Raw genomic sequence first — 24,576 nt, 5'->3', positions numbered from 1 at the left:
CTCCACTCTCTCACTCCATTCACATAGGCGATTAAAGCAGGAGCTGTGAGTTCAGCTCCTGCTTTAAAGCTGCGGCCCGGCTTGCGTGTGTAGGCGCGATGTGATGACGTCATCGCGCCTACACACGCAAGCCGGGCCGCAGCTTTAAAGCAGGAGCTGAGCTCACAGCTCCTGCTTTAATCGCCTATGTATTCAGCTCATCGGCGTCCGTCGGACGCCGATGAGCTGAAATCGGGACAGGCAAGTGCTGGGCCGGCACTTGCCTGACTATGCCGTGCGCTGACGCCGGCCCTGGCAGGGAGACAAATACTATCAGTAGGGAAGGGGACGTTCCTCTCCACTCACACTGTACAGCACTATAGGTGCTGCTGCGGAGAAGGACGTACCTGACTGACTGTCAGGAACGCCCTTCTGACTGTAAAGAGCTACGGTACCGGGACTGATAGCTCTTCACCCGGGGCACAGATCGGGAAAGCCAACAGTGTCAGCTTTCCAGCAGTATATAAAACCGCCTGTGCTACAAACCATGAAAGGTCCTCTTTAAGCTAGGTTCACACTAGCATTCAGGTCTCCGACTTTCGAGCCCGCATGGGGAACCAAAAGACGGAAGCCCTATCCGCTTATAATGTGGTTACATGTAGAAACTATATGTAGACTATAAAAGGGGTCTGCCTGGTTTCTGACGAAAAATGGTGGCGAGAAAAGCTCTCCTTGCAGAACTTTTCTCTCTGCTGATTTTAAGCGGAATGTAGACGACTCGAACGGAGACTCAAACACTAGTGTGAACCTATCGTTACTGAAGACTTCAGTGTAAAGCATGGGGGATAACAGTCTTAAGCCTCTGATGGGACAAAGCATGACTTACAAGCATTAGACTAACCACAGCTGTATCTTCATTTAGTGTAGGTGAAAGGCAGGTGTAAAGATAACACAGAGGGAAATAAATAACAGGTAGACGGTTTTCTACCTTGTGTGAACTCTTCTTTATTGCTTGTAAAATTGCAAACAAGAGCGTGGGTGGCACATGTACAGTGCGATTCATAGCTTCTATCACATCCTGTTACAAGCATATTATAGGATGTCACAATAGGCTTGTATTATTTCCGTCTCCAGGCTTGGCATTAGCTTTATTATACCTGGCGAGCTCTTCCTGCTTTTCCTTGTATTACGTTACCAGGATTTGCATTGTAGTAAATACCTGTTTTGTTATCTCCCATTTGTATATTAAGCTGTATTTGTACCTGTCGGCAATCTGATGGAACCAGTGGAAAATCCTGAGCATGTTGATGTATCTGATATCATAATGTGAACTATTGTGCAAGTCATGAAACAGCGGCACTTGAGATACAGACTTCTCGTAAATGTTATGAGAGTTGGAGTTTCTGGGAAACCCGTACAACCTATTCAGTGAGAGATATTTAGAAACCCCCAGGCTCTGACTCTATGCTTACTGCTGTTCTGACAAGTCCACCTAAGACTAAGGCCCCACATGGCGTCCCGCAGCAAAAATGCGTTACGGGAAAAACCATGGCCGTAACGCAGGTAATCATGCAGCGCTTTAGGCAGAAAGTTTGTAGAGGTTTTCTCTGTGAACCTTCTGTTTCAATTATACCTATTGGGAAACCGCAGGCATTTCCATAAGTATAATTGACATTCTGCGATTTCTAAAACCACGCTGGTTTCGGAAATCGCCGCGTGTCTGCAGTTCACACGGGCACAGAGGGGGCGGATTATGGCATGGAATCCACGTCATAATCCGCCTCTCACAGTGGTGGTCTATGGAGACCATTCACGATCTTTTTTCCGTGAGCAGCATGTTGCCGCTCACGGGGAAAAAAGAAGCAAGTTGCCCTTTTGTCAGGCAGATTCCGCAGCTCATTGAGCCGTGACGTCCGCCTCGTGGCAGCACCCATCGGACTGGGCCCATTCATTTTGGGCCTACTCCGGAGAGGGAAGCTGCGAATGACAGTCGCGGCAGGCGTATTTTGGTCTTGATTTTGACACGGCTTCCCGCGTCACAATCTCGACCAAAATACGCTAATTTGCACCCGTGTGAACTAAGCCTTAGCATTATAGTGATTTCTTACAGAGTGACTGCGGCTGTAATGTACCATACTTGCCACGTGTGCTATATATGATTCAGTGAGTAGGGGGCAGTAGAGTCGCAGTCATTCTGGAACTCGCAACATGATAAATCACTATTCAGTTAATTTTGGCAGGAAGGGCTACAGAGGGACAAGGGGCCGCCAAATAGTAGAGGTATAGGACCTGTTTTATATTTTGTGGCCCGGACTGTCGGCCTACACACGGGACCCTGAAGTTAACGGCCATGTGTACGGTTCCATTGAAATAAATCAGTGCACTATCTGTGAAATACATTGCTTGCACACTGAACATGGCCCATGGTTGTCTGCAACCAGCCTAAGTAGTAGTGTTAGTAGATGTTACTAGATTATAAACAGGCTATAATAATACACAATACAGGCTTTCTAACTCCTTAAAATAGTTCAGTGGAAAACAAGGATTGCTGACAGATGCCACCCCTGTGCTGTCACTTTTTACTGATATATCAGGGAGACAATATTGATCCTCGGATTTATTATTGAGCACCATTTAGTTAGTGCTGAAATCATTAGTTTCTAACTCAGACTTCTAAGTGATTGGTCAGTCTATCTTAAAGGCTGAACTTCACAGATCCAGAGTCCTTCCTGCACTCTGTAATAAAAGAATAGGGTGCCAGAATGTTTTTTTATTTTATCAAGTTTTGTTTTAAACATATTTTTAAATGATTTTGGGAGGTTTTTAAACATTTTCCATATTATTATCTAAAAATAACTAAAAAACCTGCAGTTATGCCGAGACTTCCTGTTATCTGTAGATTTCTTTACAGTGGTCTCCTCACTTATCAGGACATTGATGATACAGATATCATGTATATGTAGATAAGACATAGAGTCCATTAGTCACAGAAGGTGATTTCACAGATTCCTAGAAACTCATTGCCTCATTGTCTATGGCCCATTGTTCTTCTCCAGGAGACAGGAAATCACAAACTATTTTAGACTTAGTGGCAAGAGTTGGAAATGCAAGATTCTTATTTATGTATTTTTTTTTAAATATAATAAATGAAAAAAATAAAATCACCAAAAATTGTTTTAAAATGTGTGCTTAAAAATATGATCTAATGTTGATCAGTAGAGATGAGCGAACAGTGTTCTATCGAACACATGTTCGATCGGATATCAGGCTGTTCGATTCGAATCGAACATCACGTGGCAAACTCCCAAAAAATTTGATTCCCCTCCCACCTTCCCTGGCGCTTTTTTTGCACCAATAACAGCGCAGGGGAGGTGGGACAGGAACTACGACACACTGGAAAAAGTCATTGGCTGCCGAAATCAGGTGACCTCCATTTTAGACGAATAGTGGATTTCAAATCCGGGTCATATGAGAATGTGAACTTTGTGACTAAGAGACAGGGATAGCTGTACAGGCAGGGATAGCTAGGGATAACCTTTATTTAGGTAGGAATGTTATTAAAAATAACTTTTTGGGGCTCTATCGGGTGTGTAATTGTGATTTTTGTGACAAAATTTTTCCCATAGGAATGCATTGGACAGCGCTGATTGGCCAGAGTACGGAATTCGACCAATCAGCACTGGCTCTGCTGGAGGAGGCGGAGTCTAAGATCGCTCCACACCAGTCTCCATTCAGGTCCGACCTTAGACTCCGCCTCCTCCGGCAGAGCCAGCGCTGATTGGCCAAAGGCTGGCCAATGCATTCCTATGGGTATGCACAGACTTAGCAGTGCTGAGCCAGTTCTGCTCAACTACACCGTGTGCCGGTCAGCCCATCAGATGTAGCAGAGCCGAGTGTGCATAAGGGTTCCAGTGCACCCTCAGCTCTGCTACATCTGATGTAGCAGAGCCGAGTGTGCACACTTGGCTCTGCTATATCAGATGGGCTGACCGGCACACGGTGTAGTTGAGCAGAACTGGCTCAGCACTGCTAAGTCTGTGCATACCCATAGGAATGCATTGGCCAGCCTTCGGCCAATCAGCGCTGGCTCTGCTGGAGGAGGCGGAGTCTAAGGTCGGACCTGAATGGAGACTGGTGTGGAGCGATCTTAGACTCCGCCTCCTCCAGCAGAGCCAGCGCTGATTGGTCGAATTCCGTACTCTGGCCAATCAGTGCTGTCCAATGCATTCCTATGGGGAAAAGTTAGCTTGCGAAAAGCGCAAGCTGACAGGGATTTCCATGAAATAAAGTGACTTTTATGCCCCCAGACATGCTTCCCCTGCTGTCCCAGTGTCATTCCAGGGTGTTGGTATCATTTCCTGGGGTGTCATAGTGGACTTGGTGACCCTCCAGACACGGATTTGGGTTTCCCCCTTAACGAGTATATGTTCCCCATAGACTATAATGGGGTTCGAAACCCACTCGAACAGTGAGCGGCTGTTCGAATCGAACCTTGAACATTTTAGTGTTCGCTCATCTCTATTGATCATTTGTTTACTGCTCAGCATTATAGTTCCTGGGCTGTAATAGACAAAGTTGTAAAGGCCTTGTATGATATTAAAATTAAAAAGCACCACTTTCATCCATTGGCTATGTTTGGTGTTGCAGTTTATCTGTTTTCTGGTGCATTAAAGAGGTTGTCCAGGCTAAAATTTTATTTGTTAATTAAGCCGGAGGTGAAAAAAACCCCCATTCACTTATTACTGATGCTTCGGTGTCCTGCTGCTTGTCCTTGCTGGCTGTGATGTCCCAGGTTAATTCCGCTGAGGCCACTGATTGGTTTCAGCAGTCACGTGACTGCTGAGGACAATCAGTGGCCTAAGGAAGGGACTTGGGGATGTCACAGCTTGTGATGTGTTCAGCTTAGGCTGCTCAAGTGCGGGTGTGTGCAGTGAGACTTCCGCCAGAAGAAAATAAGGACTGAACTGGGCTGGACGGCATCGGGGACAGGTGACTATATAAAAGCTTAACCTGGACCACCAATTTTTATTACAATTGATAACACCAGCTTGTTTTTTTTTTGTTTTTTTTTTTTTTGGGGGGGGGTAATTTTTATTTTTAATAGTATATATTGTGGGAAAGTTAGCTCGAGAATCAGTGGTGCAGACTCAAACAGTCAAGACAGGGACACAAAATATGCAGCAAACCAGTTTATTCAGAAAAAACAGGAAAATAAACCTTGACTTCAGGCACAAAATGAGCAAAACAAAATACAGCCTTAACTTCAGGCAAAAATAAAATAAAAACCTGCTCGTCTGAGTGACTGACTAAGTAGAACTGATAACCTAACTATATGTGTGGCTTACTTCCAGCCGCACAAACAAAACAAGTGCAATATTGTTTCTCTGGACTCAGGGTTACAGGACAGAACCATACATCTCCTTTCACCCAATGGAACTGCACTGCAATGCAGGATCTGCAGCCTTTTCTGGCCCAGTAATGAGCCAAGGACTCACACCTGGGCTGAGGCCTACTCCAGATCCGCCCTGGACCACAAATGTCTCAGAAACCTGGGGCTGATATACAGTATCTGGACTCCAGCACTCTTCCTGTCACCTTCTCACAATATGTTGGATTACTCGTATAGTAACTGGCACAAGCACACTGCCTTGGAAGGCTTTGTGGCGGAACGTGTCCGGCTTGCTTATCGAAGACAATACAGGGTCTAGATTCTTATGTATTAGTAGTTTATGTATTCCAGAACACAAAATATGTCATGTACGGTTTTGTATGCGTCAGTGTTCTGTTTGCTTGGCGTCATGTGCAAACAATACTAGCTCTGCAGACGTTATACAAACTTGCAATTTTTAGACCTTTTCTTGGAATTTCTTGTATGCACAAATCCAGACCAGTGACATTCCTGTAGTGTCATCAGACTTGTTTTGCAGAAAGAAAGGTCATCATGGAGAAGAGAAAAGCCCTTGGTCGAATCCACATGGAGACAACTACCATTATTTTTCTTGAGCAGTTCATTGTAAGGGTTCAGCCATGATATGGGATATGGGATCAATATTCTTTATGGATACCTCTAAATTGGGGCATTTAATTCCAACCTCTGGAAACTCCCCTAACCTGCCTAGAAATGTCTACTTCATACAAGTCCAAAAAAAGAAGACATAAGCTTCAGTTGGTGGAGGTGTTGAGAGGTCCACTTTAAGCATAACCTTCAGAAATCCTCTACTCTTTTTGGATTAAAATCAAAATTTTCTATTTTTTTTAGAAGACTCTAGGGCTAAAAGGTCAGATTATCTCCCCAAGTCTCTGTCATAGACAGAATTCACACCTCATTATTAATCTGCAACCTGACATTTGGTGCTGTCTACAGTGGAGTCTCATGGTAATAATTTATTACTGTGTAATTCTAGAGGGCAGAGTATCTCAAGGAAGTGTTTCTAGGACAACTATGCAAAGTTTTCCTGCTGCCGTCTTCAAGTTACACCCTAGATCATAAACACTAGATCATTCCTTGGCACTAAGATTGGATATATGTGCAATGAGTAAGTGTGTAGTAATGACATCTGCACCTATGCAATGGGAAAATCCCATGTTCATTTATCTGTCTTATCAGAAGTGACATTAAGCTAATTTCAGGGATATATATAATTCCAATAACCTGGTGACCTCTGGACTGCTGACGTGCCACAGAATGAGAAATTCCAAATCAACCAGATATGACAATTTATAGTGGTTTCCCAATATCCCGGTGACACGTGCTTTCGTGGTCAATTGTCAGGACCTCAGTGGTCTGTCCCAGTGCAAGAACAGTTATGGGCCCCTTGTTTTGCAGTAACTTAGCATAGAGCACCTCCATCACATTTCTCTTACAATCCACTACCATTGATCATTAACCATGAATTTCATTACTCAAAATCTAATAATCACTGAAAACTACTGTTAAGGTGATAGGGCCCCTGTGCAACAGCACAACCTGTACAGGGGTATATCCACTCCTATATTGGACGAAATATTTGTAGTTTTTAGAACTCTGTGTTGTGCTGTTCTGTTATTCATTCTGCATATTATAAAAAATGAAAACTGTGTGTTAAATGGGATCTGTCAGTAGAAAATTGTTTATACCTAATCCCAGTACCTTGTAAATGTGATTCTACAGTTTCCAAATCTACTTCTGTTATTTAGCTTTAGAGACTCTACTCCTCTTTATTCATTTGCAAATGAGGAGTAAAGTGCTTTGCCTGGATCTAGAGTTAAGACCAAAAGCCCAGACAAGCTAAGAAACACCCCCAGATAACTTTTTATTTGCATATGAGTAAAATAGCATTTATATGCTGAATAACAGAGTCATATTTGGAAACTGTAGAATTCCCTCTATGCATCCAGGGATTAGGTTTATAATTCATTTACTGCCGTTGGACTCTTTCCAACATCCCATGTCCATACCTACTCGTGTCAGAGTGTGCTGTCCCATCCTATTGGCAAGGGGAACAGCACCAAGTTGTCAAATTATTCATACATTTTCAGGAGAAATAACAGATGAACGTTCACCACCAAATGAGAAATACCTCATTGCCATTGTACCTCTTGTTCACCTGTTTCTGTAACCACGTTTCTTTTCTTCATGTGCTCCTTCATTTATCTGCTGTGCATATCACTATTTAGAAGTGTATGAACCCTTTGTTATGCTAATATAAGAATACATTGACAAGTGGGCAGTCCTAGACCTCTGCTCTAAACTGGGCATGAACTTTCCGTGGTGTGACACTGTCCAATAAGAGGAACAGCCTGATACCATGCATAATGCCCACAAGAGGATACAGAAAAAGCCAAAGACCCTAATGGAATATAGGGTAAATAAGAAATACCCAAAGGCAAAAAAAAAGAAACTCACTTGTAACTAACAAATAGTATAAACAGGAATAAGATTACTCGCTCATAAAACTTAACATTTATTTAAGTTCTACAAGGAAGAAAGGGTTAAAAACCCAGGTTGGCAATGCTAATGTCAGATGAGAACACCCCTCTAGTTAGACACATGTTTCTTTGCCATAATAATGATATTAAACAGTTGTAATTTTAAAATACAGCGACTGAAATTGTCAGCAGGAATGTCACCATCTACGTGTATTATATGACTGGTCGCCTAAAGTATCATGGCTCTTCCTGGAGTGGCACCTTATGGATTAGGAGAGCCTTCCATGACTTTGGCCTCTAATGGAACAGCCGACCCAAGGTGAAATCTCGCTTGTTTCCTATCCACAGAGTGGTCTAGAGGGTGCGGTCGGCAGCTGAGCTTTTAGATCAATTTACACACATACCAGCAGAGACATACCAGTCGTTCCAATTCCCAGATGTAAGGTACTGGATGCAAATTGGAATTGATACTCTACGAGACATATTCCGATGGAATGCTACTTCCATTCAACCAACTTCAATCTGAATTTCAAATCCCACTCTGTGCATTTTATAGATATCTCCAACTAAAACACTCTCTCCAGACTCAATTCTTCCCCCTCACAGACCTTATTTCATTGCTATACTCTCACCTTATCCATACAAAAACAGCCATGGAAGCTCCTTATCCCGACTCTCAATTCAGCATCCATATTTGACCTCCAGGAATCTTACCTGTAGGTTTCACCGGCTGTCGGCAACAACCTCATCAAAATTACCATACTTCTCTGCATCTATACAAAATGGGCTGTGCTCCCTTGCCTCAATGCTATAGATGCATATTCTTCACAGTGGACTTTTACCATACGATCTGGTCATGCCCCATCGTCCAAGACTTTTGGAAGGAAATCACCAATGTTCTTTCTGTAGTTCTGGAAGGACCGGTCCTTTGTACCTTCCAAAATATGTCTTTTAGGCCTATTGTATGAGGAGCAAAAGATGCATTACACCAGATTCATGCTATGTGAAACTCTGCTTATGGCAAGGAAAGCGATAGCCCTTCATTGGCAGTACCAGCGTCCATTGAGATGTACAACCTTGATGAAACTTATGAATGCCATTATCCCTTATGAAAGATTCCTATATTTACGTAGAAACTGCATAACAAAATTTAATAAAGTTTGTAATCCTTGGATTCTGGTTGACATCACAATTTCACAGTGAAGTTTGTCTTAGGCCTGGTTCACATCTACGTTCGATGTTCCGTTTGGGGAGTCCGTTTGGGGACCCCCTGAATGGAATATTGAATGCATTGACAAGCGATGAGCAATGAAAGCACACGGACCCCATAGACCAGGGGTCTCTAACTCAATTTACCCGGGGGCCACTGGAGGTAGAGTCTGGGTGAGGCTGGGCCGCATCAGGTTTTCCACAAGCTATGCGCGCTGCATAGCGGGTGCATCTCCACCCATTTTTGTATTGACTCCGCCCATTCTCATTAATTTTTCATGTGCCCCCACACAGTATAATCCTCCTACAGTCACCCGTACATTGTGTGTCCCCACATTATAATGTTCCCTTCCAACTGCCTCACAGTATTAAGCCCCTCTTCTCGTGCCCCAGGCAATAAATTAATGTCAGCTGAAGTGGAACATTAAACTGGGGGCAACTAGAGGGGGACATTACACTCGGGCAGCTAGAAGCAGACATTAAAATGTAGGGGTAGTTGGACGGTGACATTAAACTGGTGGAAACTAGAGGCAGACAGGTCCCTCTACAGCTATTCCCATGGTTTAATGCCCCCTCCAGTTGTCCCCAGTTTAAGTGCCCCCTTCATCTACCCCCAGTTTCATCTCACCCCACCATTTCTCCCCAGTTTCATATTCCCCCTCCATCTGCCCCAGTTTCATGTCCCCCCCCATCTCTGCCCCTAGTTTCGTGTCCCCCCCCCTCCATTTCTGCCCCCAGTATAATGTTCCCCTTCCATCTCTGCCCTTAGGTTACTGAGAGACACACAGACAAACACACACACACAGAAACAGACACACACTCTCCACCCTGCATCTCATATTCCCTCCCCTCTCAGTACCTTTAGATGGCACATCCCTTCATCTTCCAGCTGGAACACTAAGACACGCCTCCCTAGCCATGTGACATCTCACGTCACACACAGGTCCTTCAGTTTACAGTAGTACAAGCTTTCCACCGATCACCCATCCCTTTTATTGCTGTTATAAGAGCGGAAGTGATCAGAGGAAAGTTTAAGTACAACACTAACGGGACATAGAGGGACATGCAGGGAGCTGCGCGGGATAGGAGTATAAAAGCGGGACTTTCCCACTAAATGCGGGACGGTTGGGAGCTATGTATTAAGGTGGGGGCCGCAAACTATTGTCCTGAGGGCTGCAAGTTTGAGACCCCTGCCATAGACTATAATGGGGTCCGTGTGTTTTCCGCACGGTATCCGCACAAATCATGCGGAGAGGAAAGTAGTTCTTGATGTACTTTTCTCTCCGCATGTTCCGTGCAGACACTGCACAGAGAACACTCGGGCCCTATTAGTTTGTGTGCAATGTCTCACAGGACCACTGCCAAACAAATTCTGCTGTGCAGGACAAAACACCTAGGCAGATGTGCCAAACACCATATCACAACATCAACTAAGCGGCATTGCCCCTAACTTTCCCCTCTGCTAATGGCAGGTGCAGTCTCCTCCTTTCCAGCTCTAGCTCATTGGCAGTAGACTTCTCCCCAAGTAAAACCTTCCAAGCTTGCAGCAAATCTTTTCCTAGTTCCACGCTTCCTGCACTGCCAGGAGAATGCCCACAACAGAGAGAGGAGGTAAGTGAAGAGCCTTCTTCCTCCAGTATTAGACTTCAATGCCTCTGCCTCCAGATGAGAGGATTCAGCCTAAAGACTTAGGCTGAACTGATCCCGGGTGAAGGACCTATGAACTCTTGATGAAGATGTCACCATGGATCCGTCAGCCTTTTTTGCTACAGAGACTGCACTGATAATGCAAGACTGGTATTGTCAGTGGAGTTTCTGTTAAAGCTGACACAGGAAAGGACCTGTGCCTCACCAGCCAGTGATGTCAGCCTTACATTTTGAGAAGCACTGCTTAAAGGGATTCTACCACTAAAACACATTTTTTTCTAGCTAACACGTCAGAATAGCCTTTAGAAAGGCTATTCGTCTCCTACCTTTAGAAGTGCTCTCCGCCATGCCGTTCGTTCAAAATACCGGTTTGTACCGGTATGCTAATGAGTTCTCTTGCAGCGATGGGGGCGTCCCCCAACGCAGGAGCAGCGATGGGGGCGTCCCCATTGCAGCTCGAAAACCGACCGCAGCGCCGCCTCTATGGTCTTGCGTATCCTCCCCTTGCTTCTTCAGCGTCCTGTCTGACGCCTGCGCAGTACGCTCTGTTCAGCGAAGATTGCCGAACGTACTGCGCATGCGCGACATTGCAGTGCCCGTACTATGGCTGGGACCGCAATTTCGCACACGCGCAGTACGTTCGGCAATCTTCGCCGAACAGAGCGTACTGCGCAGGCGTCCGACAGGACGCTGAAGAAGCAAGGGGAGGATACGCAAGACCATAGAGGCGGTGCTGCGGTCAGTTTTCAAGCTGCAATGGGGACGCCCCCATCGCTGCTCCTGCGATGGGGGATGTCCCCATCGCTGCAAGAGAACTCATTAGCATACCGGTACAAACCGGTATTTTGAACGAACGGCGCGGCGGAGAGCACTTCTAAAGGTAGGAGACGAATAGCCTTTCTAAAGGCTATTCCGACGTGTTAGCTAGAAAAAAAATGTGTTTTAGTGGTAGAATCCCTTTAAAAGAATCCAAATATATAATTCTCTTGTGAAATTGTAGCCACATAAATTACTGTATAATGTAGATATATGTAGATTTTCTAATGAATCTAGTGTGAACAATTATATTTGGACGTGAAAACTTACCTGTTGGTTCTGCCTATTTAATTTTTAACAAATTTATGCCTATCCCATTGTTCCTGTATTTTAGAGCCGTGATGTGGAATGGATACAATTGCTAACCCAAAGAATGATGACCTCAGCCTAATAAAGGTGAAAGAAGAAACAAAGCACGTCCTGGAAGCCTTTTTAAAACGATCCTTGAGCCAAGATGAGGGAAGAAATCTAGGACATGTGGGACGCGCATACCATGATCATAAAAAATACAGTCAAAGGTACACCTTTTTTTGAAGAAAGTTTTAATGTATGAATGCGGTTTAAATTATATACAAGACCCTTGTTTACTATCTGACTTGGAGATGAAACAGAACTGGTGCAGGAAAGGGTGGATGGGCGTCTATAGTTGGAAAGACTTGATATTGCAGAAAATTTTTTTGTTATGTAAAGCTCCGTAGAATCAAAATAATTCATTAATTTTCTGTTAGGGTAGGGAAGGCTGGTATTCACATTTACAAGGGTACTAGGATTGTCAGATTATTTGTAGATTTATGTCTGTGTAGATTTGTGTAATGCACTTAGAGAGTCAAAGATGATATATTTTTTCTTTTGTAGTGTAAGGGTGGGTCATGAAGAATGTAAAGATTTGTTTCTAAAGAAAACTAAAAAGTCAGATCGAAGAAAACGGAGCAAAGAGCCTGAAAAAGATGAAAGGAGCAGGAGCCCAACTTTTGATGACCAGGCAGCTCATGGGCATCCGGGTACTTGGAATTCCCTACACGAGGAGATCAATCGGGTGGAAGAGACCAAACATGGCTTCAAAACAAACATCAAAAAGCTGCTAAGAAAACCTAGTCAGACCAAGGAAAAGGCGGGTACACCAAAAGAAAGGAATGGAAGTATTCACAGTAAATCTAGAGATTCTATCGATGTTCTACTCGATGACCATGGCAAAGGTGCGGCCAAAAGGGATTCCTTGAAACGTCCCAAGTCTCCTAACCCTTTACTTGCCTGTACTGTAGCATCCTCTTCGATTTCTTTGTCAGAAGAAGATAGGCAACATGAATTGGAGTCTCATGACAAGCACTTGCCAAATGGAAATGCAAAAAAGCTGAGTCGTTCCTTTTCCATTAAAAGACTGCTCAAGAAGAAAACACCCAAAGAAAATAATGTGAGCACAGACTCCACGCCTGCCAGGCCCAACTCTCTCCCTGTGAAACCATGTTATGATGAATATCATAGTCCAGTTCAGGAAACCGGTATGACTATATTATCTGCTTCTTCAGCTTTGATCTTTTTATGCAAACTGCCTAATATGTGCATTGCTGTATCAGCAAATTTTGTCTCTACACAAGGGCTAGATGGCAAATTCAACTCAGATTCCTTACAAATTGTGAGAGTTTGTGGCTAAGGCCCCACATAACGGGCCATAGCAAAAAAGTGTTTCATGAAAAACTGAGGCGGAAAAGCATTACGGTTTTTCCCGCAGGACTTTTTTACAGAAAGTCAATTCAATTACACCTATAGGGAAGCTGCCAGCATTTCTGTAGGTAGAATTGATTTGCAGCGATTTGCAAAAAAAACATTTCCGCTAAATGTATTTTTCTGCAGTGTGTGAATGGTATTCACTAGAATCTCATCCACTTCGCAGGGTCTGTAAAACACAGTTTTGCCGCAGCTTTTCCACCATGTGGGGCCCCAGCCTAAAGGGGTATTTTTTGCTAATTTAATATTGATGGCCTACCTTAGGTCATCAATATCAGATTGGCGAGGGTTTGGCATTCCCACCCATCATCTGTTTGAAGGGACAAGAACAGCACCTTACTTTGTATAGCACCTGTGTATTTCATCTCAATTCCATTCACTTCAATGGGACTGACCTGCAAACAGATCATATGACATTTAACCCATTCCTGACATCCACCATAATAGTTTGGTGGATGTAGAGTATTTAAATATGGCGACTGCTCAGGAGTGGTATTATATAGTGGAGACACCACGCCAATGCCCGCAATCAGTGCTCGCACTAAGGTGTCAATTGTGCTGTGGATTGCTGGCCACTAGAATGAGATCCATTTGCCTTGACACCTAGGGGCCCATTGAAGGCTCCCAGGCTTGTCTGGTATTGAATTGTATTACAGACTGCTCCATGCTGGTAATTTGCATTACTTTATCATTGTAAATAAAAAGCACATCTGGCCCCACAAAATAGATGACCTGTGCCTCCCCATACACGGAAATATAAAAAGTTATGGGTGTCAGAATATGGCAACTCAAAAAAATGTTTTGTTATTTTTGGGGGATTTTTTTTTTTTGCAAAGTTTTGGATTTTTTTATGGGATTAAAACGTAAAAGATAACCTGTATAAATTTGGTATTGCCATAATAATACCAACCAATAAAATACAGGAGACATCATTTTGGCTGCATACTGAGCACCGAAAAAACATGCAGTTTTTCTCCAATTCAACTTCATTCTAAATTTTTTTCCAGCTTCACAGTACATCGTACAGAATATTAAATGGTACCATTGTGAAGTACAATTTGTCTCATAACATTAAGCCCTCATATGGCTCTACAGAAAAAAAAGTCATGAGCCGAGAATGGGGTTAAAAGCGACATCACTTCCTGTGAATCAGTGATGGTTGTATTGCTGTGGTCTCTTTAAACAGCTGATCAGCGGGGGTGCTGGGTGTCGAACCTGTGCCTATCTGATATTGACGACCTATTCTTATGATAGGTCATCAGTATGAAACTTTTTGAAAACTCCCTAAGGATGTCGATATAAATAAGACATCCAGTGAATAAATATGGATGATTGCATCTAACAACAGATGTCATAGAAAATAATCATGGAATTATGAATTTCAGTATTCCCAATCCGTTTATTTTTCTGGGTGGTAACTTGCTGCCAGAAGTGTTCATCTTAAACTTTTTCAACATGCTGTATTTTGACATTTTTGTGAATCTTGCATCAAGACATGTTTGCAAGATTGTACAAGGTGGTAGCCATGGGCTCGTTCACATCTGCGCCCGGCACTCCGTACTTCAGGTTTCCGTTTCCTGCATAAAACAGAGCAGGAGACGGAAACCTGCAGGAGTCTTTTTCACTCGTTCATTTGAATGGGTGAGAAAGATGTCCGGCTGTGAGCGGCGGTGAGCGTTTTATGTTCTCTGCCGCGAAACCGGGTTTTATAATCCGGACACAGAGTCGGACATGCAGTACTCTGTGTCCGGATTTAAAAAACCGGTTTCGTGGCGGAGAGCATAAAACACTCACCGACGCTCACGGCCGGACCCGGTCTGTGGTTTCCGTCTTCTGGCATGCAGAAGACGGAAACCACAGAACGGACAGCTGAACGCAGGTGTGAACCTAGCGTTATTTGTAACAATTATAGCAAGTCCTAGTGGCATGATAGACTTACAAAGTAATTCAAGGCTGTCCCTTGTAAAATGTCCATGAGAAAATAAATTAAAATATTTAATTGAAAAGAAACCATATAGAATAACCCTCACATTTGCCAATCTCCATAACTTCTTTTGTCCCCTTCCCCTTTCTGCACTTATCCATTCATTTCATTGGGAGCTCCAGGCATAGCAAAGTCCTGTACACCTCCATCACAATTTGTTTTCCCACAAACTTGTTTTGTGACTAAACCCTTTTATGTAAAACCTGTATTACAGAAAACCCAACCTCTTACAGCTACATTGATTCAAAAATCTAGAAAAGTTATAACTGAATGAATTCAAAGATTTTAAAAAGTTCAAAGGGCCCAAATTTAGCTCTAAAATTATGGAATCGGCTGGGTGAGATTACTTTCCTGTTGCTACCTTCCTCCTAAAGAGTTTTTCTGCAGCCACTCCATAGAAACTTCTACATTTGTGGAGTGAGATCGGGTTCTACTGTCTAGTTGGGGTTCCAAAGGTTAACCCTACATAATCTAACCCTTATCACCTATCCATTGGATTCTCTTGGAATACTTCTCTAAGGTTAGTTAGTCAGTTGTCCTGTTAGCTTTCATTTGTGTACAAATATACCAATTCAATTGTAGTACTTGTTATTAGAGATGAGCGAACAGTAAAATGTTGGAGGTTCGATATTCGTTTCGAGTAGCCCCTCAATATTCGACTACTCGAATCGAATATCGAACCCTATTATAGTCTATGGGGGGGAAATGCTCGTTTCAGGGGTAGGCAACATTCGATCAAATTATACTTACCAAGTCCACGAGTGAGGGTCGGGCTGGATCCTCCGAGAAGTCTTCTCCTTGCAGTGTCCCCGCGGCATCTTCCGGCTCTGAATTCACTCTGCCAGGCATTGGGCCTGGGCAGAGCCAACTGCGCATGCCCGCACTACAAGCGGACATGCGCAGTCGGCTCTGCCCAGGCCCGATGCCCGGCAGAGTGAATTCAGAGCCGGAAGACGCCGCGGGGACGCTGCACGGAGAAGACTTCTAAAGGTAGGAGAAGAACCAGCGTTGATTGGCCGACTGTATAGCATTTGGCTAATCAATGCTGGTTCTGTATCGAACTTTTACATTCGAATAGCGAGTGGTACTCGATCGAGTATTTCGAATACCGTAGTATTCGATCGAATACCTACTCGATCGAGTACTACTTGCTCATCTCTACTTGTTACATTACTTATAAATATATATTTTTATTGTTTATGTATTATTAGGAAAACTTGAAGACCCTGAGATTTACTCATTGGCTGCGAAGAAACTGGAGACCTTAATTAAACAAAAAAAGGTGAAGAGTCCCCAGGAGCCACAGACAATTCCTTCTGCTCCACTGTTCAGTTTAGGAGGTATCACAATTTTTCTTGTGTACTAGAATTTACGTCTTTGTATCTATTCCACTTTTTCCTAGTCAGTCTGTACTGGCCAGACTTAGGTTAGTAAACATCCAGGTTGAATCTGCCAATTTTGTGAATTTCTTGGGTGACCTTTATTTTGGTTTGACACCATGTAGTGCCAGGTGTCTCTGCAATATTGCTTCAGGACCAGGGTGCACAACCTGTGGCAACCAAGGGTCATAGACATAGTTCAGATAGACACTGCTGGGAAAGGGCAGCTGCATCTTTCTTATGCAGAGCCTGGAGTGCTGTCATTAGAAAGTTCAGGTTTTGGAAGGTAAATGTGACCTGCACATCTCTTCCATGTCAGACCGCAGTCTTGTGCCCTGTAGGAGCAGCAACTGGTAGGTGCTAATGGTGCATATTGTGGAAAGTTAGGAAACCTCTGTTTAGCTAGCACTCACGAAAAGAATTTATTAGAGATGAGCGAACACTATTCAAAACTGCCGTTTCGAATAGCATGCTCCCATAGGAATGAATGGAAGCGGACGGCCGCTTAACCCCCTGCGTGCCGATTGCGTCCATTCATTCCTATGGGTGCGTGCTATTCGAAATGGCAGTTTCGAATAATGTTCGCTCATCTCTAGAATTGCTTGCCGTTAAAGGGATTTTCTAGGATTTTAAAAGTGCTGAAGTTTAGGATACAATGGGAGGTAGCAGCAAACTGATTCTCATGCCAAAAAAATGTGAAAAAAAATCTGTCTGAACATACCCGACCTAATAGTTTGTATTTTTCTACAATTTACAGACAACAATAATGTGACAAGTGACGACAGACCTGCTGCTGAAAACAAGGATGAGGTCATTCGGAAGCTGGTGGCACTACTGCAAGAACAGGCTGTAGTTATCAATGAAAAGGTGAGAACTGCTCAGTCTCACAATCCGGACATCTATTCATTGTCCAAGCAGTCCTGCTACAGATGGGACGTTCACTGTTAAATGGTTGTACATAGAAAACTAAGGGTATGTTCACACGCCGTGTGGCTTCTCCGTGCGGCTAGCTGCAATAGAATGCCGATGCAGTGCATCAACATCCCGCTCCTGATTAGGCCTGAATGAATGCGCCAAAGCAGGAGTGTGTCTCAAGCCTCTTTTTTCCGCTAGCTGAAAAAAATTGCTAGCAGGGAAAAAAAAAAACGAGGGACTCCCATTGAAATGAATCGGAGGCCTTTTTGCTGGCAGATTTTAAGGCGGATTCCGCCTCAAAATCTGCCTGCAAAAAAACTCTATGTCAACATAACCTTATAGAGGAAAATGTCCTATTCCTTTATTTTTCCTCTTCCTCCACATCCAGTGATGAGCAACCCCAAAGGAAGCGCAAGGATTGAGCCCCCAGAATACCCCCCCAATCCTAGGAGTTGGAAAATAGTATAGGATTTGCTACACCCACTGCTGGACCAGGGTTATCACCTATATGTGGATAACTTTTACACCAGCATCCCACTCTTTAGGTGCCTCAGTACTAGAGGAACTGCAGGTTGTGGGACAGGGCACAGAAATCAGAGGCCTCCCTGGTCTGTACATTAAGGAGTGCTTTAGATTGTACCAAATGTCAATGGTTTATTAATTTTAGAATTTAATTTCCCTCTTTGACCTCATTCTAAAATTATGTACTCTGCACATTTTTAAGGGGTGTAATTTAACATTGAAATCATTTGTGGGGGGTTCCCTGTTCTGGCACTTCAGGAGCTCAGCACATGTAATATTGTACCTGAAAACTATTACAGCAAAATCTGTCCTTCAAATATTGTTCTGTCCCTTCTCAGTCCCACTGTGTGACCATACGGCAGTTTATACCCACATGTGGGGCATTTCTGTAGATGAGAGAAATTGCTTAACAAATAGGTGCTTTTTCTCCTTTAACCTCTTGTGAAAGTGAAAAACTTGGGGCTAAAGTTATTATTAGAGAAAAAGTAATTTTTCATTTTCACATCCCAGTGGTTAAAAATTCTGTGAAACTCCTGTAGGATCAAAGTGCTCACTACACCCCTTGATAAATACATTACAACAGTAATTAGTAATAATAGTAATTAGTGTTGATTCGAATACCTCGTTCCATGGGAATGCATGTTAGCGGATGGCGGTGTGCGGCCACTTCCATGCATTCCTATGGGAGAGGAGGTATTCAAAACTATTCGGCGAATACTATTCGCTCATCTCTACTAGTAATGCCATAAATCACTAGGGTTGGATTCACACCAGCGCGTTGCACTTTTCTCTCTGCGTTATTTGGGCAGAAACCCAGCGGACCCCATAAGACTATAAATCTATGGGGTCCACAGGTAACCGCTTTTTAAGCGGACTGGGTTTTCTGTATTTCAGGCCCCCAAGCAGACCCTAAGATCAGAAATCTGAAGGCTAGTGTGACCCTAACATCAATCAGAACTACAAAAACTAGGAAGGAAACAACTTAAAGAGGAGCTTTCATGGATTTGGGCACATAAGGTGTTATATACTGCTGGAAACTGTCGGCTTTCCCGATCTGTGCCCCGGGTAAAGGGCTATCGGTCCCGATACTGCAGCTCTCCACAGTCAGAAGGGCTTTTCTGACAGTCAATCAGTAACGTCCTCTGCACAGCAGCGCCCAAATCCATGAAAAGTCCTCTTTAAATAGAGATACAAATAATCTACATATAAAATGCAAGCCAGACATAAGACAACAGGAAACACACATGCAAAGTGATGCCCGAGACAATGCAGATTTTCCAGACCAGTCGGAACTGTTCTAGGGAATTATTGAGAGATATTAACAACTGTTATGTTTGTGGTTGTGCTTGTAGTTGGTGAGTTTTAACCTATTTGTAATAAGCGGAAATTGGAGAAACTTTTTCAATTGACTTGTAAGTTCTCAAGTTTGAAGTAAATACAGAATTTACATTTATAATGGATGTGAGGTAAAGCCAATTTACTTTGAAAAAAAAGCCAAAAGACTGTGGTTAGGAGTATGCATATAAATTCTCCCCGTTCTTCATTGGCTGCTCCCCTCTGCCAATCCCTTCACTGGCTACCCATTGCCCAGCGAAAAGAGTTCAAAATATTAATGCTGACATACAAAGCCATACACAACCTGTCCCCTCCATAAATCTCTGAACTAATCTCCCACTACCTGCCCGCATGCAACCTCAGATCCTCCAAAGACCTCCTACTCCACTCTACTCTCATCCGCTCCTCACACAACCGTCTCCAAGATTTCTCCCGTGCATCCCCCATACTCTGGAACTCAAGAAACATAAGACTGACCCCGCATAATCACAAGCCTCAAGAAGGCCCTGAAGACTCACCTATTCAGGAAGGCCTACAACCTCCAATAACACTACTGTCACCACACCACCATCGGTACAGTCTCTCCCTTTACCTTCTGTCTCTACCTCTCTCCCTCATAGACTGTAAGCCCTCACGGGCAGGGCCCTCTATCCCACTGTGCCAGTTGGTCACTGTTAGTATTGTGTTTGTTTTGTGTATTTTGTGTACCATACGTAAACCCTCAAATGTACAGCACCATGGAATTAATGGTGTGTGTGTGTGTTATATATTTATTAATAATATTAATATTAATAATTAATGTTTAATATTTTATTTTTAACCTCTAGATCAGTAAGGATCCCTTCCTCAGGAATACTCTTAGCAGGATGTCCTATGGCAGCTTCTTCCGTCTTGCAGAGGTTTTCACAAGCGAGGCAGAGATGGAAAAGAACGAAGCAGGCTCAAGTGTGAGCCCAGAATTGACAAAAATCGCCCTAACTATGGAGCTCACCAGAAAAGTTGCTGGGATTAATAGCCATGCCGTTCACACACTAATGGGGTACAGTCTTCAATACATGGACATGTTTGTTCCCTGGCTGCAGAAACAAGGAGGCTGGGTAATTCTTGTCTTGATTTTTTTTCTACACTTCTTAAAGGGGATTTGTTTAGAATATGCCTCTTTAAATAGGCTGTCAAGCAATTTTGTGTACACTGATGAACCCAAAGGTAGATACAAGTACCTAGAAGACTTTTCTTACATTGTAAGGCTGGGTTCACATCTTCCCAAGGTGAGCACTCAGGGATTCAGTTCCCCACTCCGCTAAAAAAATGAGTACCCACAGAACGGAAAGCCAAAAGCTAGTGTGACCCTACTGTAAGATGTAATACAAAAAACACTTTGCAGACATGTCTGTGCAGGGTGTGAGCAGAATCACCCCCTACCCCTCAATTCACTGTGTGAAGAAAGCGAAAAGGGGGCCCCTTACATTCACTGAGATCAACAAGATGGAATGTGTCTAGGGACGGACTACCTTAGTAACAAAATAGTGAACAGTAAATTAGCTAGAAGGGAGACACCTAGTGGCAAGAACTTTAGAGAGATTTTTCAGACAGATAGCAGCCCTTTTTGTAATTATACCTGATCATGCCTAGTAAGGTGGCCCCTGAGTGATGCCTTCAGGGAGAAAATGAATAAAGGAGTGGCCATCCATGTGTGGCAATTTCTGTCTGTTTCACAAAAACAGCCTAGTATTGAAACCCAGAGATGTGAATGGAGACTGCAGTACACAAGTAAGATAGGGGTAGTTTCACCAGGCCAGATAAGCGTCAGGGACCTCTGTTCTGGAAAAAGGTGTGGACAATGCAGTCCCCGGTCGCTTGATTAGAACAAGCACCCAGTTCCTGAGTTGCTCTGCATCCTCCTCCCTCTGCTCCCGTTTTCACCACTAATTACACGTGGTGTGGGATCTGCCTTTGAAAACGAGACCAGAATTAGCCTGGTACCTCTAGGTACAGCATCTAAAAGCCCCAGAAGGCAGAACTGATTCCGTGGAGAACCATCTTACTATATATCCTAATATAATCCTGTATGACCAAGTGTAAAACAGACCAGATAAATTGTAACCGGTGTAAACAACCTTATACAACTTTAGTCTAATATCTATCATATACATGTACTTCCATGGTAAGTGATATTGGGTACTCCTAAACTAGAAGTACTCTTCTTAAGAGAGATCATTCAATTTTGGATACTGATGACCTACCCACAAGATACCCACAACTATCAGATGACCTGGCTACCAGGAACTGTATAGAGTGTTTGTGGCCAAAAACATCTCTGCTCCTAGTCAAGTGATTAGGAGCAGAGCTGTACATTGTCCAGGAATCATTTGTACCATTCAATTACATAGTGTAAGCCGATGGCTGGTCAGGTAATGGCTCCAGGGGTGTATATCTCACTCAGACTACTAAGGTGGGTGAGATGGGAAAACTCCAGGAATGTTTGTTTTCAGCAGACAACTTTTGTCTGCTGAGCATTTTGGTAAATGCTCAGTATTGAGCTGGATTTTTAGGAATGACAGCTATGTTGGTAGTGGGACCTGTCATTCCACCCCCCTCCAGTCCACACTTTGGGGATGTTCTGGCAGTGACTCAGCTGTTGAGAGTCTGTTCATCAAGGAGGCTTAAGAAGTCAGCTCCAGCAGCAACACTTGGGTAGAGCTTGGCTGGAGAGTGAAAGAGAGAAGTCCTATTTTTGGAGCTGTGTCCTGAATGATTCTACTGGCTTTTGGATTTCTGTTAGTCTAGGTGAGGTAGCCTAGTCTATGTTTAGTTAGAGCCTAGCCGGGCAGGCATTTATTTTTGTGTTGTTTCCTTTTGTTGCTGCACTACCTTTTTCAGTGAAAATAAACTCTACATTTGTTTTTGGACTAAAGAATATGGACTTTTGTGTCTATGCCACCCCACCTAGCAACCCCAGACCCTGACAATAGGAACAGATCTACTTCCAGCCATAAACACCGTATGTAGCTTCTGGCTATTGGAGCAGGGTTTTAAGTGTTAGGACCCCCCCCCCCCCCCCATGATCAAATCCTGTGGATGGGTGATAGTTAGTATCCAAAACATACGGGGTCTTGGACAACCCCTTTAAGATGTCTATTGCTTATGAGTGTATTTTATGTTGATTTAGATAATGAAAACTTTTTGTAAACACACAGTAATATTTTTTTCAATATTTTCTCTCTACAGGAAAAAATTGTTTCGCATGGAGATATTTCTGACTTGCAAATTGACTAATGTGGCCAAACTGATGAACTACCTCAAATATCACAACTCCTGGACAGATCCTCACCATTGCTTAAACTTCTCCTTTAAGGCGAGATACTGTAATGGCTGACCTAGGCTTCTTCTGTGGGATAATGTTAGTCTTGCAATAACTCAGGGAGCAGAATTTTTTTTTTTTTTTTTTTTTTTTTGTTTAATCAATATTTTTATAAGAACATTGGCATCTGCTGGCATTTGCCATTGATTCCTCTTTGAGGGGTTTTGATATTGGGAGGCTGATCTAGTACTATATGACGTATATCTTCAAAACTGTACATTGCCACTACCAATATTACTGTAATCAATCTGTTATCCTGATAATTGGAGAATATGGTCCGAAGTTGTGTGGCCATCTTGTCATTGTGTGAACAACGAGGAGTGAATTTGTCGCTTAGTTTAAGACTGAAATGGCCACATATTGATCAGTTGTGCTGCAGCCATACTGTCAATTTACCTCATGCTTGACAGGACTGAAGAGAAACACTGTACATAAGCTGTTTTGCACTTTTTTAATTTTTTATAATGTTTAAATAGGAAGATAAACTTTTTAAATTACTTTTATAATGAAGAAATATTGTTTATTGTATTACCTACCTGTAGCATGTGCTGTCCACCATATTGCCAGGCAATAAAGTGAATATTAAGGGTCTATCACATAATCACAGTGGACCACCTGAAAGGGGTTGTCTAAGGCAGTGGTCCCCAAACACCAGGCCGTGGCCCAGGACTGGGCCATGGAACACCTGGTACTGGACCACAGGTTCCCTCAGGCAACCTACCTCCGCCTGTGCTCTGAGATGTACGATTATTGGACTTACAGAGCAGCGATGTAGTGGGCAGAACCTCCTCTTGCACACATTTTCTGATTTCTTCCCAGTGGTACCATAGAATAGGGGGGTCAGGGTTCCTGGAGGAAAGTAGAAGATGCGCACAGGCTGTGTGCAAGAGGAGGTCCCGTCCACCGCATCTCTGTTCTGTAGGTACAATATAACCATACAGAGCAACAGAATATTGAATGGTGTGTGGGGGATTTGGGCTATTAACTCACTATTACAGTAAGGGTCAGTTCACATGTGCATGCCGCGGCTTCCGCCTGAAGAAAGGACATGTTGCTTCTTTTCTCCGCTAGCAGCAGCCCGCAACTAGCGGAAAAAAGAAGCCCGGCGGTCTGCATAGACCACCATTCTAAAGGGGCGGATTTTGAAGCAAAATCTGCTGTCAAAATCCGCCCCTTTGTTCACGTGTGAACGAGCCCTAATAGTGGCCCCCCACAGGTAACAGTATTACTTATGTGAGGAGGCTATTATCTGTGGAGGGGGGCACTATTACATGTGGGGTGGCTTTGCACCCCATCACCCCTCTCCTGCCAGACTTCAGAAAAATTGTCTTCACTGAAACTGGTCTGTGGTGCGAAAAAAGGTTGGGGACCGCTGGTCTAAGGGGTGGACAACTATTAGAACCAACCTGTGATTTCTAATTTGCTTACCATTCAAACTGAGCGCTACTGCTCAGCCATGGTCTTTATCAGACTGGTACATGTAGCAACCCTTAGTAACATTGTCTCTATAGCTCAAGACTATTCAGTCTTCTGTTGTATGTGAACACCACTGACTGCCTTATTGAACATTACTCAGAGGACCCTTGTTTTTTCAGTAGTTGAAGGTAGGAAGTATTTCTTGTGCAAAAAGCTGCATTTGCTGAAACATGTAAAATCCCTTAAGCTTTTTTTTCATAGTAGCTGCCAAGATTGGGATCAGATCTTGTTATGACAAATTGATCAAACCTTTTCCCAGAAACAACTGTTTATAAGTGTTCTTCAGTTCCGGTTTTGAGAACAAGAAGCCCAGGTGAATT

General features: G+C 43.4%; 1 protein-coding gene and 1 long non-coding RNA gene across 3 annotated transcripts in view; one reads left to right on the top strand and one right to left on the bottom strand.

Moving 5' to 3' along the window:
- LOC142210868 (uncharacterized) overlaps positions 1–24,576 on the bottom strand; it is an 892,280-nt gene that overhangs the window by 150,609 nt on the left and 717,095 nt on the right. Inside the window, exon 2 of the long non-coding RNA XR_012717004.1 lies at positions 19,959–19,999. This is a non-coding gene — a long non-coding RNA (uncharacterized LOC142210868). The remainder of the gene's footprint in view (positions 1–19,958; positions 20,000–24,576) is intronic.
- Positions 11,898–22,756, top strand: BCL2L12 (BCL2 like 12). Of its 2 annotated transcripts, none has more exons than XM_075280306.1 (6): positions 11,898–12,077; positions 12,421–13,058; positions 16,480–16,608; positions 17,405–17,514; positions 20,247–20,516; positions 22,648–22,756. In XM_075280306.1, exons 1-6 carry the CDS (start codon positions 11,908–11,910, stop codon positions 22,693–22,695), a joined length of 1,365 nt encoding a protein of 454 aa, XP_075136407.1. In that variant the 5' UTR covers positions 11,898–11,907; the 3' UTR covers positions 22,696–22,756. The 2 variants fall into 2 exon arrangements, with proteins under 2 accessions (XP_075136407.1, XP_075136406.1); XM_075280305.1 differs by having other exon boundaries at positions 12,415–13,058.

The sequence above is a fragment of the Leptodactylus fuscus genome, chromosome 6, assembly GCF_031893055.1.
Source record: "Leptodactylus fuscus isolate aLepFus1 chromosome 6, aLepFus1.hap2, whole genome shotgun sequence".
NCBI lineage: Eukaryota > Metazoa > Chordata > Amphibia > Anura > Leptodactylidae > Leptodactylus > Leptodactylus fuscus.
The sequence above is the reverse complement of the archived record's forward strand: the minus strand, read 5'-3'. Positions and strand labels throughout refer to the sequence as shown.

Bases quoted from the DNA above. Each gene is read 5' to 3' on its own strand.
- BCL2L12 (XM_075280305.1), top strand. From the start codon at position 11,908: ATGGATACAATTGCTAACCCAAAGAATGATGACCTCAGCCTAATAAAG. The intron at 12,078-12,414 runs GTACACCTTTTT...TTTCTTTTGTAG, and splicing joins CATAAAAAATACAGTCAAAG to TGTAAGGGTGGGTCATGAAG. The intron at 16,609-17,404 runs GTATCACAATTT...TACAATTTACAG, and splicing joins TCCACTGTTCAGTTTAGGAG to ACAACAATAATGTGACAAGT.